The sequence below is a fragment of the Rhinatrema bivittatum genome, chromosome 13 (genome assembly GCF_901001135.1).
Source record: "Rhinatrema bivittatum chromosome 13, aRhiBiv1.1, whole genome shotgun sequence".
Taxonomy (NCBI): Eukaryota; Metazoa; Chordata; class Amphibia; order Gymnophiona; family Rhinatrematidae; genus Rhinatrema; species Rhinatrema bivittatum.
In genome coordinates, this window is record NC_042627.1 from 81526679 (window position 1) to 81546804 (window position 20126).

At 43.0% G+C, this 20126-nt stretch overlaps 1 protein-coding gene across 1 annotated transcript in view; it reads left to right on the forward strand.

The window, feature by feature from the left end:
- Positions 1–20126, forward strand: part of NOX5 (NADPH oxidase 5) — a 141596-nt gene that overhangs the window by 91892 nt on the left and 29578 nt on the right. The window contains exons 5-8 of the mRNA XM_029574444.1: positions 1370–1520; positions 10809–11019; positions 13685–13919; positions 16475–16628. Coding sequence (XP_029430304.1) covers positions 1370–1520; positions 10809–11019; positions 13685–13919; positions 16475–16628 — 751 coding nt within the window. The remainder of the gene's footprint in view (positions 1–1369; positions 1521–10808; positions 11020–13684; positions 13920–16474; positions 16629–20126) is intronic.

Below are 20126 nucleotides of genomic sequence, written 5' to 3' on the forward strand. Positions count from 1 at the left end.
AATAAGGGTCTGCTAGCATGGAAGGCAGTAGAGTAACACACAGTAATGTGAGATTTAATGTGCGAAATAACTACACCTTTTTTCTTTGCGTTGTCCTTTTTATCACACAACCACAGCCGATATCACATGGGGGGGGGGGGGGGAGGGGGAGAGAGAGGGAGAACTTTAATAGAATGACGGTGACTCTCTACATAAGTAGCACTATAGATGGACACATTAAACTCAGGGTGGGTTTGGGGGGATGGTGTTAAATACGCAGACAGAAGAAGTAATTGCAAATTTGATATCGCTGAATGTGCCCATCTACAGTGCAGCCACCTTATTAAAGTGCTTCTCTCTCTCTCTCCCTTCCCATGTGATAATGGCTATGATTGTGCATTGCGATATTTATCTATGCCATGCGATAACTCTACACTTTGCTTAACAAATGTCCATATTTTTTTTTTATTGTGGGTGCTATTTCTGCTATATTTATAGCATTTTGATGAATCTAGGCCTCAGATGGATAAGTTAGGAGTGCCCCATAGCAGGTCTAAAGTTAACCGGATAAGCTTATCAGGCCAACTCTAATACTTATCCGGGTATAGTCAGTGGCATTCCTATGCCTTTGAATATCCCAAGTAAATTAGCTGGATAAGTCTTATCCGTTAGACTTAAATTCTGGCTTCTTGGTTTCCATTGGAGACTTTAATAGTAAGCAGCACCCTCACAACTCATCGTTTGGATGCACAGCTGATGGTACTCAATTAGCCTAATCCTTGGCTCCATTCCTCATTCTGACTGATTCAGAGGCATGGTTTTATTTTAGAAATTCTTTCCCCGGAGGTCACCTTAGTCTGAATACATCCTGTCTTATAAGATTGAAGTTTTTATAAGCGTTATTTTTTTTATCATTCTCAGTTTGAGGTCCATCAGGTTTTCTCCTGCTCTTTTGGGCATTCAGATGAATTATAGCAACCTCTGCCGAGGCTACAACGCCGTGTACCTTCTTTCCCACCAGCTAATGCAGCAGCAGGGGGCCTTGATGCACCCTCACTCTGGCCTCTCCTTGTACGGTAAGGACTGGCATGAGTGAGCTGGGAGCAGGGGGAGCCCAGAGGGAAAAGAAGAAATTGCTGGGTAGGAAAAAATCTAAAAATGATAAAGAGACAGGAATATGACCAATAGGGGAAGCAAGAGAGCCAAGAAACAGATAACTTAACAACTGGAAGATTCAAGCTTATGTTATTGCTCAAACAATTTGGTTTGTCTTCCAGAAGAGTGATTGTGAAAATATTTTTGGGAGTCATGAGAGCAATTTGGAGCTCCAATGTGCGGCTGTGTAAGACAACGTTGACAAACGCAGCTGAATCTTCTCCCCTGTGTTCAGTCCTTTTTTGCAGAGCGTTTCTTTGCGTTGTTTGACTTGGATGGCAGCGGCTCCATTAGCTTGGATGAACTACTCAAAGCCCTGAACCTGCTCATACATGGAAATGAGACAGACAAACTCCGATTCCTCTTCCAGGTGTATGATGTAGATGGTAAGCACAGAGAAAGGGGCTGCGGAAGTTTTACAATGAATATCCTGTTAAAGGCAAACAAAAGAAAATTACATTTCTAATAGAAATGTCTTTTAATAATTTAAGAGGTTTTAATAACAAGCTAAACTATTTCAAGCAGCAATAAAGTAATGTAAAATGACATCTCCGTTTAAAATGTCAATAAATCTGGTAGAATCCCTTTGTTGCAAGCTCAAGAGTGCACAGAGAAGGATTTGTTTCTCAGACGGGCTGCTTCTGTTACAAAGGGCAGGTTCTCCTTTTTTGGGGGGGGGTGGGGCTGGTAATTCCTCTTTTCTCCTTTTGTTTCCGGCTCGGTTGGAACCAGGGCTGCCCTTGGCGCCATGAGCTGGAGATTTTCCCCCTGTTCTAATAGATCCAACCTTACATCGTTGGTAATGTGTTCATTGCAGCAACATGCAGAGGCCATGAGGACTCGGGCCTTATTGCTGACCCACAGGGACTGTGCACGTTGCTTCCAGGGGTATGGAGGATCTGATTGGGAAAATCTCTGGATCACAGCGCACATCACTGCCAGCCCTCCCTTTATTTCAAAGAAAAGGAAAAGGGGCACCAAGGAATGCAACATAAATGTGTGAATTTTCAAGAATTTGAACTTGGCAGTGTCCTGTTATGTACTAGTGACTGGATAAAAGACAGGAAACGGAGGCTAGGACTAAATGGTCACTTTTCCAAATGGAGACTGCACCAGTGATTGTGCTGGGACCTGTACTATTTAGTATATTCATAAGGGATCCAAAAAAGGGCACAGCAAGTGAGGGGACCCAATTTACAGATGACACAAAATTGTTTCAAGTCATTAAAACTGCAGCAGATCGTGAGGAACTGCACAAAGATCTTGTGAGACTAACAGACTGGGCTTCTAAATGGCAGATGCATTTTAACGTGAACAAATGAAAAGAAATGCACATAGGGAAAATAATCCCAACTACAGGTGCACGATGCTGGGTTCCATATTAAGAGTCACCGCCCAGGAAAAGGACCTTGGAGTCACTGTGAATAATACCTTGAAATGTTCAACTCAGTGGGCGGGCAAATAAACTGTTAGGAGTGATGCAAAATGGAAAACATCATCTTGCCTGTGTATAGATCCAAACTGTGATCACGCCTTGAGTTACCTCTTAAAAGACATAGTGGAAGTAGAAAAGGTGCAGAGGAGGGAGACAAAAATGATAAAGGGATAGAACGGCTCTCGTATGATGAGAAGTTACTCAGGCTGGGATCTTAAGCTTGGAAAAGAGACAGCTGCGAGGGGACATTTTTTAAATCATGAGTGGGGTAAATAAAGGACAATCATTGATTCTTTGAAATAATACTAAAAAGTGAACACTCCATGAAACTAGCTACTAGCAGGCTTAATTATTTTTTTAAACTTTATTTTCACTAAGATTTATAGTTTAACACAAGAATTCTTGCTACAGAAACTCAAGGCACACGAAAGTCAAAAAACAAACCTAACATAAAGAAAAAGGTTGATAAATCTTTGTCAATTTTTATTAAAATTTCAAATATAAATAACAAGAAACATCATCCATTGGTTGAAAAACTTGGAAGCACTGGTGGGTTCTTCCCAGTGCCCCTCATATGCAAGATGTAATCCCCTTCCCCCAGCAACACTTCCTCTCGTCCACCTGCTCTTGTAAAACCTCTCCTCATACTGGGTTGCTTAAGGATACCCAAGATTAATAATGGATTGATTCCACCTTCAAGTCATTCAGAATCTTGCTACGAGCGTTATGTGGTAACGATTGAATGCATTTGTCCCATATCTGCTGCCGCTGCAAGAGGAAGGCCTGCGCGATCGGCGCCCAGACCCGTCGGGGTAAGGCCTTTTTGTTCCCTTCCCCCCGGCGAGCCTGATCTGCGATCGCACAGTCAGCATCACAGCACAACAGCTAAGACCCTTCCTCCAGACTTACCATCCAATCGGGGAGACGAGAGGGATTTTAAATTTCACCTCTCTCCGGCGCCGCTGACAATAACAACCTGAGGCCGCCGCTGCTGCTGACGCTACCGCTACCGCTTCTGCTGCCGCTGCAAGAGGAAGGCCTGCGCGATCGGCGCCCAGACCCGTCGGGGTAAGGCCTTTTTGTTCCCTTCCCCCCGGCGAGCCTGATCTGCGATCGCACAGTCAGCATCACAGCACAACAGCTAAGTCCCTCCCTCCAGACTTACCATCCAATCGGGGAGACGAGAGGGATTTTAAATTTCACCTCTCTCCGGCGCCGCTGACAATAACAACCTGAGGCCGCCGCTGCTGCTGACGCTACCGCTACCGCTTCTGCTGCCGCTGCAAGAGGAACGCCTGCGCGATCGGCGCCCAGACCCGTCGGGGTAAGGCCTTTTTGTTCCCTTCCCCCCGGCGAGCCTGATCTGCGATCGCACAGTCAGCATCACAGCACAACAGCTAAGTCCCTCCCTCCAGACTTACCATCCAATCGGGGAGACGAGAGGGATTTTAAATTTCACCTCTCTCCGGCGCCGCTGACAATAACAACCTGAGGCCGCCGCTGCTGCTGACGCTACCGCTACCGCTTCTGCTGCCGCTGCAAGAGGAAGGCCTGCGCGATCGGCGCCCAGACCCGTCGGGGTAAGGCCTTTTTGTTCCCTTCCCCCCGGCGAGCCTGATCTGCGATCGCACAGTCAGCATCACAGCACAACAGCTAAGTCCCTCCCTCCAGACTTACCATCCAATCGGGGAGACGAGAGGGATTTTAAATTTCACCTCTCTCCGGCGCCGCTGACAATAACAACCTGAGGCCGCCGCTTCTGCTGCCGCTGCAAGAGGAAGGCCTGCGCGATCGGCGCCCAGACCCGTCTGGGTAAGGCCTTTTTGTTCCCTTCCCCCCGGCGAGCCTGATCTGCGATCGCACAGTCAGCATCACAGCACAACAGCTAAGTCCCTCCCTCCAGACTTACCATCCAATCGGGGAGACGAGAGGGATTTTAAATTTCACCTCTCTCCGGCGCCGCTGACAATAACAACCTGAGGCCGCCGCTGCTGCTGACGCTACCGCTACCGCTTCTGCTGCCGCTGCAAGAGGAAGGCCTGCGCGATCGGCGCCCAGACCCGTCGGGGTAAGGCCTTTTTGTTCCCTTCCCCCCGGCGAGCCTGATCTGCGATCGCACAGTCAGCATCACAGCACAACAGCTAAGTCCCTCCCTCCAGACTTACCATCCAATCGGGGAGACGAGAGGGATTTTAAATTTCACCTCTCTCCGGCGCCGCTGACAATAACAACCTGAGGCCGCCGCTGCTGCTGACGCTACCGCTACCGCTTCTGCTGCCGCTGCAAGAGGAAGGCCTGCACGATCGGCGCCCAGACCCGTCGGGGTAAGGCCTTTTTGTTCCCTTCCCCCCGGCGAGCCTGATCTGCGATCGCACAGTCAGCATCACAGCACAACAGCTAAGTCCCTCCCTCCAGACTTACCATCCAATCGGGGAGACGAGAGGGATTTTAAATTTTACATCTCTCCGGCGCCGCTGACAATAACAACCTGAGGCCGCCGCTGCTGCTGACGCTACCGCTACCGCTTCTGCTGCCGCTGCAAGAGGAAGGCCTGCGCGATCGGCGCCCAGACCCGTCGGGGTAAGGCCTTTTTGTTCCCTTCCCCCCGGCGAACCTGATCTGCGATCGCACAGTCAGCATCACAGCACAACAGCTAAGTCCCTCCCTCCAGACTTACCATCCAATCGGGGAGACGAGAGGGATTTTAAATTTTACATCTCTCCGGCGCCGCTGACAATAACAACCTGAGGCCGCCGCTGCTGCTGACGCTACCGCTACCGCTTCTGCTGCCGCTGCAAGAGGAAGGCCTGCGCGATCGGCGCCCAGACCCGTCGGGGTAAGGCCTTTTTGTTCCCTTCCCCCCGGCGAACCTGATCTGCGATCGCACAGTCAGCATCACAGCACAACAGCTAAGTCCCTCCCTCCAGACTTACCATCCAATCGGGGAGACGAGAGGGATTTTAAATTTTACATCTCTCCGGCGTCGCGCGCCTTTGGCGCGCGACAAAGGGGCTTGCCCCTTTGTGCGCCCCTTCGTGCAGCCCCTGAGATCATACTCTTTTTCATTATCTGCTTAATTCTCCTTTCATACCTTGATTAGAATTCAGCATATCATCTTTAAATCTATAAATTACATTGGCAACAAGATTCAAGTCAGCTGATTTGTGTAAGGGAGACGAGAATAGATCCCAAGCTTTATTCATCAACAGGAAAACAAATTGAAATTGTAATCCAAAATCTCCACAAACCCTGGAACCTCAACAGATAGTGTTCCCTGATCCTAAAGCCAGCTTCGGGTCAATAATAAGCCAGTTTACTGGCCCTTGAATCTTCATCTTCCTTGGAGCACTCGAGTAAGCTTCTAATATTCTCTCTATACCACACAAACAGATCAACATGCTTCTTGGTTTCCCTATCCCTATACATCACCATGTTTGCCATGGCGAATACTCCATACCAATCATCAAGAATCAACGTAAACATCAAACTAAGCCTCTCCCACAACACTACAACCGTCATCAAAGGCTAATTCCAATAATGATTTCACCAATCACACAATTCCTCGGCCTTTCTCTGTTATCTCTTACTCTATTCAATGCTCAATCACTTTCAAAAAAAACTCATATCTTAAACGACTACCTTACTGAAGTAAACCCAGATATCTGTGCAATCACAGAAACGTGGTTTAAACCTTCAGATTTAGCTCTGTTAAATCAACTACCAACTCAGCTTTATGATTTTTTCTCCATACCTAGAACCAAAAGAAAGGGAGGAGGTCTGCTTCTCGCAGCCAAGAAAGGTCTAAGAATATCTTTACAACATTCATATACCACATCAAAATTAGAGCTCTCTTTCTTTAAATCTGATCATTTACAAATTGGCCTAATCTACGCTCCACCAGGATCTTTAGATTCTGACCCTTCACCAGTCATTGAACTCTCTGCCAAATACTTCAACCCAAACAAACCTGCCATCTTACTGGGTGATTTCAACTTACATGTCGATGCTTCACCACAATCCCCAAATTGTGTTACCCTACTCTCGGCTCTCAACTACATGAGCTTCACACAAATTATAAAAGCCCCTACCCACAAAGCAGGTCACACTTTAGACCTTATTTTCATTAATCAGTGCATCTCAAACACAAATACAATCACATGTTCACCTGTCCCTTGGTCGGACCATCAAATCATCAACACGACCTTCAAGCTTTCACAACATCCTCCACTTTCGTTCCCAAAAAACACTATTCAATTCAGGAAACCTTGTTCTACAGACCTTCTCATCAATCAGTTCACTAATGAATTATTACATCTCGATCTCTCCAACGCATCTACAGCCACCACCTCATGGTGCAACATCACCAAAAAGATCGCAGACATTACCTGCCCTTCCATCACAAAAGTAGTACAACCTTCACCAGACAACAGGAAACCCTGGTTCACCCCAGAACTGAAGCTGCTTAAACAAGAGCTAAGAAATAAAGAACACACTTGGAGGAGAAACCCATCCCCCACAACATTAGCTATTTATAAAACCTCCCTCAATGCTTATAGGATCACCATACTGAGAACAAAGAGAGATTTTTTCTCAAAAAAAATACATCATTTCATATTTGATTCAAAAGCACTTTTCTCCTACGTTTCAGCTCTCACTAAACCATCACCTCCTACCATTCCTGATGATCAAGCACTCAACAAAGCATCAGAACTAGCAGAATACTTTAAGGATAAAATTGACAAACTGACTATCTCTTTCTCATCATCTTTTTCATATCCCCCTTTCCCTCACATTACCTCACCTCAACTAAATACAACGCTGGAAACTTTCGAGACCACTTCAGCACTTGAGATAGAAAACATACTTAAAAAAATGAAACCGTCATCTCATCCCTTAGACACAATTCCTACTAACCTTCTCATCGCAATAAGAAACTCCATATCAAAACCAATTGCAGACATCATTAACTGCTCTCTCTCCCAGGGTCTAGTTCCTGACCAACTTAAATTAGCCATTCTCAAACCTCTACTTAAAAAACCTAACCTTCCAACCACAGATCCAGCTAACTTCCGCCCAATAGCTAATCTGCCATTGATCGCCAAAATTATGGAAAAGATAGTCAATAAACAACTATCTGATTATTTGGAAGAAAACAACATTCTTGTATCTTCCCAGTATGGCTTTCGGAAATCGTTAAGCACTGAATCTCTCCTTATCTCTCTTACCGATTCTATTCTATCTAATATGGACAAAAAACAACCACATCTTTTGATACTACTAGATCTCTCTGCAGCCTTTGACACTGTCAACCATTCATCTCTATTAAAATGTCTGGCAGATATAGGCATTAAAGGAACAGTCTTCAGCTGGTTCAAATCCTTCCTAGCAAATAGACAATTCAAAGTAAAGATTAACAACAAAGAATCACAACCGATCCCTTCCAACGGGGGGGTCCCTCAGGGTTCCTCCCTTTCCCCTACCCTCTTCAACATTTACCTCTTACCTCTATGTCATCTACTTACTAAACTAAACCTAACTCACTATCTCTACGCGGATGACATCCAGATACTCATCCCAATCTCAGAATCCTTACAAAAAACCTTGGCTCACTGGAACAATTGTTTGCAACAGATCAATCATCTTCTCTCCAGCCTTTGCCTCATTCTTAACAACAACAAAACTGAGATCCTAATCATCAATCAAGACATCAACATCAAACTTCTAAACCCAGCTGACCTACTCAACTCATCCACTCCCATATTAAATCACTCACCACATGTTCGAGATCTAGGTATCATGCTAGACAATCAGCTCAATTTTAAAAAATTCATAAGCACAACCACCAAAGACTGTTTTTATAAGTTACAAGTCTTAAAAAAATTGAAGCCTCTTCTTTATTTCAACGATTTTCGGATGGTCCTACAAGCCATTATTCTATCAAAAGTCGACTATTGCAATTCGCTTCTCTTTGGCCTTCCATATTCATCCATCAAACCCCTCCAAATGCTACAGAACTCTGCAGCCAGAATCCTTACCAATACGAATAAAAGAGATCACATCACCCCCATTCTCAAGCTCCTCCACTGGCTGCCTATAAAGCAAAGGATCCTATATAAAGTACTCACCGTAATTCATAAATCCATTCACAATATCTCTCCTCTTCAATTATGTAACCAACTACGCCCTCACTCCTCCTCTAGACCCATCAGAGGAGCATATAAAGGCACACTCTATGTACCTTCAACAAAATCCTCGCATCATAAACGTGCCATATCTACAGCAGGCCCCATTCAATGGAATGCGCTCCCACCAGACATTCGGCTTGAGTTCTGCCACTCTTCATTCAAAAAAAAACTTAAAACCTGGCTCTTTAGCCAAGCTTTTCCAGGACCATGATCATCATTTTTTCCCCTCCAACCAGCAAGAACATATCTTCTTCACAAACCCCCATTTTCCATACCACTACCTACTTCGGTATCTAATCTCTTGCTACAGGACATTTGAGACTTTCTCACTTATACGTTATAATTTTTATGCTCAATAAGACCTGTCAACTTAATTGTTTAAGTCTTTTTTTTTTTTTTTTTCTCCTTTATCTTTTGGTCATCAATGTTACAACGTTATTGTTAAATTTTGAACTTATGTACACTGTTCCAAGTTTCATAACCTTGTTCTATGTAATGCCTTTTGGCAATTTTCATGTTCTGTTTCAATGTAAACCGATGTGATCTTTATTTCATATAGGAACACCGGTATATAAAAATCTAAAAATAAATAAATATCTGCATAAGACTTTTTACCTTTCAATGCAAGTCGATTTTTCTGTCATATTTCTCGAACACACATATGTCTTCCATTGGGTGAGCACCAGCAGATTCTCTTTCCTCTAGCATTGCAAAATAACTTTTTTTTTTTTAAATTATTTTACAGCAAAAGAATTTTCCGTAACCACAGTCTCACATATTTTTTACCTATACCAATGCAAGTCAAATTATCAAAAGGAAGCACTTTAGTTTGCAAAGGTAGTAAGATAATTGTCAACCTGTGAACATATGTAAAACTTTTTTCCCCAAAAAATAATACACTGACATTCCCAGAATTGATGCCCTAACATTCCTGGTTGGGACCTACACCTGATGCATATTTCAGTATTTGTAAGTTGCATTGTACACTCTATTTTCTGCAAACTATAATAAATATTGCATTACAAATTTGTACTGCGTTTCCCATAACATAATATTACAGGTAGTCGAATGAATTCTCTTAAAGCATTGTGCTTAATGTTCTTCCGTGAGATGGAACTCCACTTCACTTCCCCAACCCTGCTACAGTTTCCCATACGCTGCTTGAGTCTTATTTCCTATCAATTTCCAGTATAGGAAGGATATCGTGTGCCAGTCAGGATCCTCCACATCAAATAGTTCAGCCAGAAACTCTCTACTTTCATGTGTCAATTCTGCACACCCAAGGATTGTAAATATGAGAAGAATTTTTTATCTAAATTAAATTGTGTAAGTAACTCTGGAAATGGTTTTATGTGGCCCTTCCTTTTCCACCCTCAATCTTTGCTCTGCCCATTACATAAAAACCCAGTTCTGAAAATCTGGCAAAAATTATCTGTTGGCCAAAAATGGGAAAATTGGGAAATAGAGGGTCGCAACTTAAGTGTGAAGCACACATATCTCCAGATAAGGACAAGTGGCATAAGCCGCTACAGAAGAATGCAAAACAAACCCTGGACTCAAAGGAGAGAGAAACTGCTTCTCCAAAGCCAATGCAGTAGCAGTGGGACTCAAGGAGCCAATTAGCCACATGCCATGTTATAGAACTTCAAATCCACTAATCCTAAACCTCCCTTATCCCATTTATCCATCAATTTAGTTAGCATAATTCTCGGCTTTCCACTTTTCCATAAATATCCTCTCAGCAATTTGTCAAACTGCTTCCCATCTTGTCTCGGTAGTGTTTGGAGTAAGTATAGCCATTTAGATAGCACGATCATTTGAAAATCACTGCTCCTACCTGCCAATGACAGGGGGAAGTCCCTCCAACTCTGAAATAGTTTTTGTGACTCAATAATTTCTGAAAAATCATTTGCGTCTGATCCCTATGTAATAGTATAGAAAGGACTGTGCGATATCTGTGGTACTACTGGGTTACTCTGACTGCGGGGGCTTTAGCTGTGCCATATCAGACTGATTGGTGGGCCTCAGCCTGGATGTCCTTTCCCTCCTCCCAGGTAGTGGTTCTATAGATCCAGATGAGCTGCGCACAGTGCTGAAGTCCTGTCTGAGGGAGAGTGCAATATCATTGCCGGATGAAAAGTTGGATGATCTCACCTTGGCTCTCTTTGAGTCTGCTGACAAGGACAACAGTGGCTCAATCACTTTTGAGGAACTGAAGGAAGAACTGGAAAGTTTTCCTGAGGTCATGGAGAATTTAACAATAAGGTAACCTTTTTCCAGTGACAGAACACAAGCAAGGGCTCCTATCAGCAGATCACATCTGCACCCGGGACGCACTGACCAGCTGAGCCGCAGGGTCCACAGCACCCTTCCCCTAGCCTTGGATGAGTAGTTAGGGGCCAATGACCCTTATTGCCCAGGGGCCCAGTTCACCATCAGTTTGCCGCTGTCTCCACAAATAAGTCAGCTGGAGCCCCTAAGGACAGAGCAGACCCTCCTAACACCTCCTGAACTCAAGAAGTTAAGACCTGATAGCAATACCCTTCACTACATCAGAAAGAGTCTAAGCGGATATTTTGCTAATTCATTCCAGCAACATATTTTTATGACCATGCCACCTACCTTACGTTACTGCAGGCTACATTTGCAAGAGCTTTTTTTTTAGGGTAATCTTGGTTTGCTTTCACTTTCTAAATCAGAACCATGCATGGCTAACAGGGAGGCACCAATGGCTCATAATTAGTTCCCTCCGAGGCCGCTCCAAAATCGGAGCAGCCTTGGAGGGAACTTTCCTTCCGCCCCCACCTTCTCCTCCCTTCCCCTACCTAACCCACCCCCCAGCCCTACCTAATCTCCCCCCCATACCTTTGTTAGGCAAGTTGCGCCTGCCTCCAGGCAGGAGTAGGTTGCGCGCGCCGGCCGAGAAGCCCTATGGAGGCCTCTGCCCACGCCTCGCCCCGGGGCTTGCAAGCATCGCCAGGCTTATGCAAAATAGGCTCAGCGCACGTAACCCCCCTACGCACGTAAATCCAGTTGGATTTACGTGCGTAGGGCTTTTAAAATCTGCTCCTGCGTGGGGGCAAACAAATGTGTGTTCGACAGTGTGTTTATGTGAGCAAAGAGAAAGTTTGTATGTCCCCTTCTCTGCCTCACCCCCCCCCCTCCCCATTAATCCACAACAATCTCAAAATGAATGGAAATCAAATGTTTGCAGGTATGGAGAGTGGGGGATTTTATTTGGTATATTTGCTGTTTTGAAATATTTTATTGGGGTTTGGGAAATAGAAAACAATTTTATGAGTGTTTTATTATTGAATATTCTTTTTGTCAGCTGTTTTGAAATATTTGTTTTAGGTGAATGGTTTTACTATCATGATGTTTTATATTTCTTGATTTTATAGTTTGATGTTTCATGTGGCATGATAAGGGGATGGAACAGCTCCCTTATGAGGAAAGATTAAAGAGGTTAGGACTTTTCAGCTTGGAGAAGAGACGGCTGAGGGGGGATATGATAGAGGTGTTTAAAATCATGAGAGGTCTAGAACGGGTAGATGTGAATCGGTTATTTACTCTTTCAGATAGTAGAAAGACTAGGGGGCCCTCCATGAAGATAGCATGGGGCACATTTAAAACTAATCGGAGAAAGTTCTTTTTTACTCAACGCACAATTAAACTCTGGAATTTGTTGCCAGAGGATGTGGTTTGTGCAGTTAGTGTAGCTGTGTTTAAAAAAGGATTGGATAAGTTCTTGGAGGAGAAGTCCATTACCTGCTATTAATTAAGTTCACTTAGTAATAGCAGTGGCTATTTTCTAGCAATGGTAACATGGAATAGACTTAGTTTTTGGGTACTTGCCAGGTTCTTATGGCCTGGATTGGCCACTGTTGGAAACAGGATGCTGGGCTTGATGGACCTTTGGTCTGACCCAAAGGTCCATCAAGTCCATCAAGTATGGCATGTGCTTATGGTGATATTTCTGTTTTTCCATTATTGCACTGCATATAGAGTCTGGCTTGTTGTGGTTTCCAGTTCAGTTTTAGTCTGCACCTTTCTGTTTATACATCATAGTCTCTTTATTCTGTGTTTGGTGAGGGTTTGTCTGTGTTCTGCATGTGTGACTAAGGTGAGGGATTCTGCTAGCATACAGCCTTGCTTGTTCTATTTTCCTAAGACGTGTATTGGTGTTTTAAGGCCTGGTATAATGTTGCAATGTTGCCTTTTTATAGCTAGGGGTATTACTGAGTGCTGGTAGTTAGTGCTGTTTGGGTGTGCGAGGTTTACTATATTGTATTGTAATTCAGTTTTTTGAGAGGATTCATTAAAGACAGCAGAATTTTTAAAGGTCTGTAGTACTTTAATCCAAAAGTTGTATGTCAGAGGGCTGTGTGCTATTCTCTGCTGTGTCTGGGTCCTTAGCCAGCTGTTGGGAACACCTTAAGAAGAGATCAGTGAAGAGTGTGTATGATTGATACACTCATAGTATTTTAATAAAATTGTGAAAATGAGCAATGCACCCATAATGTGCGTGCATACAATTAATTAAATGCATGCATCTATGCAGATTATGTGCCATTATTCTTATGTTATTTCAAGTTGGTTCACGAGTGCCCCTGTTGGTTCTGTTGATCAGTTGTTGGATTGTTCATTGCCACTATCCTGGGGATGCCAAGGGATGAAAGAGGGGCCGGTCCAGGAGCAGTGGTGGGAGAATCAGATGGTCAGATTCCCCTCTTCCCCCCCCCCCCCCCCCCCCAATCCTCAAGTGGGAAACTCTGGGGGGATGGAGTGGATCTTTGAAGCACCTAACAATACCCCTCACCCACAGAGAGAGCTGCTGGCAGATGGTTGGACTCTAGGGATTTCTTTCAACTTAATTAGCCCTGAAACTTTAGGTCTTTTTCTATTACTTACATGTTTCCATCTCTAACAGTGCAGCCAACTGGCTAAAGCCTCCCGCGTCCGAGGAGAAGAGAGAGGCGCCTCGCTACTTGACCCCAGCATATTGGCACAACAACCGGAACAAGCTGCTGTTTGTGAGCTGCTACGTCTTTCTGAACGTCGTGCTGTTTGCCCTGGCGGCGCTCAAGCACACCAGCGCGGGGAAATGGATCATGCTGGCCAGGGGATGTGGACAGTGCCTGAACTTCAACTGTGCCTTCATTGTCGTGAGTGTTGGGCAGAGGCTGGAAGTAGCCTGGAGCATTGGGACGTGTGCTCGGGGGAACTCAGCTCACGAGTGCGCCATTTCTCCTTCAGTCACTTCTTGTGAAACTGGAGCACAAAGCTGCGGAGGTTTTTCTCTTTTTGTGCTTCTGTTTGGTATTGAGGTGCCAGAAACTAAGGTTTAACTTCTTCATTGTAGTTTTATGGGGTTTTTTAAAGTGGTTTATAAGTATTTGAATGGTGGGATTTGAGAGGATGCAAGATGGAGACTGAGTATGATGTATTTAGGAGAATGAAAAGGGCTGGGTGGAGTGGCATATGAGGAATGTTGATTTAGGAGGGGGTGGATGGGTGGGTTGTTTTAATAGTAGGATTGTATTTGTGGAGTTTGATTTTGGGATGATGTAATCGGGGATTGGGGAGAGGTAGTGCTATATGGGAAATGTTTATTTAGGATGGAGTGGATGGCTGGGTTGGGTGTAATAGGAGGACTATATTTGCAATTGATTTTTGGGATGATGTATTTATGTTCTTGTTAGAGGGGGAGAGGAAGGAATAGGAAAAGTTAAGGATAAGTTCTGTGTTTTGACCATACTGAATATAGAATATAGCAGCTGCTCTGCTGCTTTTTACAGTTTGACCATGTTGGCTTCATCACCTCCAGTGGGACGTTGTTCTATATATCCACCGTTTTTGCTTTGAAGAATTGTCCCTCTGTAACTCTCTTCCAGACAGAGAGCAATCAGAAATGAAAAAACGAGACCACAGGAGTCACCGAATATACTAAAAAGGCCATTATTAGTAATGCTAAACACATTATTGACATTTTCAATAAACAATGAGGCCAATATTCAGCGCCACTTAGCCAGATAAGGTCCAACTTATTTGGCTAAGTGGTGCGCTTTAAATGTTCGGCTACAGTTAGCTGCCACCACTTAGCCACCTGAGAGTGGAATGTATAGGTTTATAAGATGATTTATAAGAACATAAGAACCTGCCATACTGGGTCAGACCAAGGGTCCATGAAGCCCAGCATCCTGTTTCCAACAGAGGCCAATCCAGGCCATAAGAACCTGGCAAGTACCCAAAAACTAAGTCTATTCCATGTAACCATTGCTAATGGCAGTGGCTATTCTCTAAGTGAACTTAATAGCAGGTAATGGACTTCTCCTCCAAGAACTTATCCAATCCTTTTTTAAACACAGCTATACTAACTGCACTAACCACATCCTCTGGCAACAAATTCCAGAGTTTAATTGTGCGTTGAGTAAAAAAGAACTTTCTCCGATTAGTTTTAAATGTGCCCCATGCTAACTTCATGGAGTGTCCCCTAGTCTTTCTACTATCCGAAAGAGTAAATAACCGATTCACATCTACCCGTTCTAGACCTCTCATGATTTTAAACACCTCTATCATATCCCCCCTCAGTCGTCTCTTCTCCAAGCTGAAAAGTCCTAACTTCTTTAGTCTTTCCTCATACAGGAGCTGTTCCATCCCCTTTATCATTTTGGTTACCCTTTTCTGTACCTTCTCCATCGCAATTATATCTTTTTTGAGATGCGGCGACCAGAATTGTACACAATATTCAAGGTGCGGTCTCACCATGGAGCGATACAGAGGCATTATGACATTTTCCGTTTTATTCATCATTCCTTTTCTAATAATTCCCAACATTCTGTTTGCTTTTTTGACTGCCGCAGCACACTGAACCGACAATTTCAATGTGTTATCCACTATGACGCCTAGATCTCTTTCTTGGGTTGTAGCACCTAATATGGAACCCAACATTGTGTAATTATAGCATGGGTTATTTTTCCCTATATGCATCACCTTGCACTCATCCACATTAAATTTCATCTGCAATTTGGATGCCCAATTTTCCAGTCTCACAAGGTCTTCCTGCAATTTATCACAATCTGCTTGTGATTTAACCACTCTGAACAATTTTTGATTACCTCACTCATCTTATTTCTTTCCAGATCATTTATAAATATATTGAACAGTAAGGGTCCCAATACAGATCCCTGAGGCACTCCACTGTCCACTCCCTTCCACTGAGAAAATTGTCCATTTAATCCTACTCTCTGTTTCCTGTCTTTTAGCCAGTTTGCAATCCACGAAAGGACATCGCCACCTATCCCATGTCTTTTTATTTTTCCTAGAAGCCTCTCATGAGGAACTTTATCAAACGCCTTCTGAAAATCCAAGTATACTATATCTACCGGTTCACCTTTATCCACATGTTTATTAACTCCTTCAAAAAAGTGAAGCAGATTTGTGAGGCAAGACTTGCCCTGGGTAAAGCCATGCTGACTTTGTTCCATTAAACCATGTCTTTCTATATGTTCTGTGATTTTGATGTTTAGAACACTTTCTACTATTTTTCCTGGCACTGAAGTCAGGCTAACCGGTCTGCAGTTTCCCGGATCGCCCCTGGAACCCTTTTTAAATATTGGGGTTACATTAGCTATCCTCCAGTCTTCAGGTACAATGGATGATTTTATATTTATTTTCCAAATCTCTTTAATACAAGATTTGTTTGGTCCCTTTTCTAAAGGTACTGATGTTGCGTCGTTGTCTGACCTGGCTTCGAACTACCTGGGTTGTGAGAATTTTACCTCTGGATCAGAATGTCGTCTTGCATCAACTGGTAGGCTATGTGGTCTTTGCTCTCACCGTGCTGCACACATGGGCTCATGTGGCCAATTTTGGTAAGTAGATTGTGCAGCCCCTCTCCCACTGCTAATGCTTGCCCTGCTCCCTCGTGACTGCCCCTTCACTCTCCATTAAGTTTTATCCAACTCTTCTGTAACTCTAGTATTTCTCTGTTATAAATAGAATACAGTTGGTTGTTGTAGGTATTCTTTTCTGTAATTTAAAGAATATCTATGGTTTCTAACCTGAACAAGCTGGGCTTTCTCTGCTATGACCACGACTACTTTCTGAAAATAGTTGCAGCACTTTGCCTCGTCTTTCCCAGTGCATAATGAAAAGATGATTCTGTGGCCAGTTGCAGTTCCTCATCCCTGCTGTCTCCAGAATGAGCTGCAAACTCAGCAGTTATTGTGAAAGGCCAGGGAAGCAATGAAAGAGACACAGAGATGGACTTTATATTGCCTGGCACACTTCAAGGTTTGGGAGTCTCTGATTTTTTAAGACAGTCTTTGATCTTCCTTATCAGGAAGCATCGGGAAGGCAGCAACAAGGTGAGGGACCTGCTCGTGGGAGAAGCCCGCGGCAGGATTAATAACAGTGTAAGCCAATCAGACGCCTTCTAAGCTGGCTAATGAAACAGCAGTAGGATTATAATAGTTCAAAACAAATAGCACAGTAATATTAGTAATATTAGTCTTTCACCTTCCACACAAGTATAGATCTTGCCAGATTTGTCTGTAGATCCTGTAGATAACTGGGAAGATTAGCTGACCCTCCAGGGCAGACTCCCGTAGCTTGAAGGTTTCCCTTCAGTTTCTGACTTTGCCCCTTTTTCCAGGACTGAAGAGCTAATACCCCTATAGCTATTGCAAAATTTGGTGGCTTGAATATTGGCCGGAATTCTAAAATGTGAGCATATTACACTTGTTTTGGAGAACCTACACTGGCTGCCTATTCAGTTTAGTATACACTATAAAGTATTAATGTGGATTGCAAACTGGCTAAAAGACAGGAAACAGAGAGTAGGATTAAATGGACAATTTTCTCAGTGGAAGGGAGTGGACAGTGGAGTGCCTCAGGGATCTGTATTGGGACCCTTACTTTTCAATATATTTATAAATGATCTGGAAAGAAATACGACGAGTGAGATAATCAAATTTGCAGATGATACAAATAGAGTAATTAAATCAAGCAGATTGTGATAAATTGCAGGAAGACCTTATGAGACTGGAAAATTGGGCATCCAAATGGCAGATGAAATTTAATGTGGATAAGTGCAAGGTGATGCATATAGGGAAAAATAACCCATGCTATAATTACACAATGTTACATCACTCCCGTGCAATTAAGCAAGATGCAAGGGGATGTGGTAACCTTTTCTGGAAAGGATGCGGAGCTATAGGAACCTATTTTCTTCAGTGGTGGGAATGCCTGAGCGTTGTGCACCTATGGGAAGCAGTTCTTGACTTTATTCACGTAGTTACTTGCTTTAGGATGCTAGAACCTGCTTACTTAATATGTTCCTTGATCAGGGTTCATCCCCCTCTCAGCGTGGGCTCAACAAGTAGTTTCATCTGCTAGATGTGAAATTGCTCTATGGTGGCGTAGGTCAGAAGTCTCACCCATTAGCGCTGTACATTCTAGATTAGAAAGGGTATATTATATGAGCAAACTTACAGCCCAAGTAATGATAAACTAGCGTCCCATGAAAAGATCTGGGTGCCTTACTTAAATTGGAAATTGGGATAATATTGTACTTTTGGGGGCAATCCCTACTCATTGGAAGGAAGTATTCTTAGTTCTGGTCCAATGGCCACTACTTTACTCTCAGACTCTTTTTGCCTTTTATTTGGTATATTGTTGTAGTATTCCTATTATTTAATTATTTTCTAATAGCTATGCACATTTTTGGGTCAAGTGGGAATTTGCCCTGGCTATGTTATCTTCTATATGCCACACCTCATACTCTCTATCTGCTCCCTAGAGCAGGGGCGGATTGGCCTATTGGGGGATCGGGCATCCCCTGGTGGGCGGGTCGCTCTGGTCACGTGGTCTGCCGAGCGCGTCCGCTACAGAGCCATGCTCAGCAGACCACGGGGTATCTCCTGGGCGGAAAATCCCCAGGCCGATCTTTATCCGCAATCCGCCCCTGCCTTAGAGTCACCTCTATTGCAATTACAGTTACACACTGCACTTAGCTGGATAACCGACGGGGGGTAAAGGGAGGTACAGACTGAGAAAAACTCTCACGCAGAATTATGATTCTTTTATTTTATTGTAATGTAGCTGGCTGATGTTTACATAACTTTATCACAGTTGGGCAATCATTGTAGCCCGCTATTTTGTATTTCTTTCTGTGTTGAATAATACAATTTAAATTATTTAAAAAAAAAAACATAAGAAGAACCTTGAAAAAGTAGTATATGCTTTGGTTTTAAATCACATCGATTATTGCACTGCTCTTTATCAGCGCCGTACAACAACATGAAACTTATCCAATTAGTCCAGAACAGTGCAGTCAAATTATTATTTGGAGCAAACCAACTGGGTCATGTTACTCCACTTTTTAGCTGAGCTTCACTGACTCCTGGTTGTTTTAGAATTCCGTTTAAAAAAATCTTCATGGTTTTTAAATGCTTTCTCAGGGATTGTCCCCGATACCTTTCAGACCTCTTGTGCCCTGTGTTCATCCCAACTTGATTTCCTTAGTCTACCTTCATCTTTTACTACGGTATCAGACTTAAGACTATATTCGCAGGTGGTATTTTTCTTTGACGCCACTGTTATGAAATAAACTTCTCTTAGAGCTGAGGCAGGAGATGAATCATTTTAAATTTTGAAAGGGGATAAGGCATGTTTTTCTACTCAAGCCTTCGATTCCTAATGTTGCTATTGTTTTAATAAGGCAAATATTTTGATTGAAAAGGCCAAAACTGCTGCTGTTGATTATATTCATTCTGAATTTTATTTAATATTCTCAGTTGCTAGGTTTAATTATTGTTCTTGATTTGCTGTTTTATATGTAATATATTGATGTATTTTTATAATTGTATTATTTTATTATGAAAATTATATTTTGTTTAGTTTTGATATTTTATTTTTAATTAATATATATGTACTTTGGATTTGCACACCGGTTTAATATTGCAATTCATTAAATAACTAAACTTCTGCATCAGGCGCTTTTTTTTTAGTTCTTTTTATTACATTTTCAGAAATACATTAATTTAAAAAAAATTCTTGAATCAGAAATCAAACAGATGATAATACAATTAAATATTAATGTAGGAAATCATACAGAGAGAAAAAAAGTACAATGATCATCATTGTATAGAGTTGCTCTTGTGCTAACCTGTAGATGTCTCCATAAGCACTCTTGGCTGTTCCTGCTGCTAGTTCAGCAGTGCCCCCATCAGCCTCAGCAAACCCAAAGAGAAGAACAAAAATCAGAAACTGACAGTGCACAAAACTCCCCAACAGGTGTTCCACTCGCCTCAGTTTTATTACCATTAGGCGGGGTTAATTGACTTTGCTGTGAGAGATTTTGTAAAGTT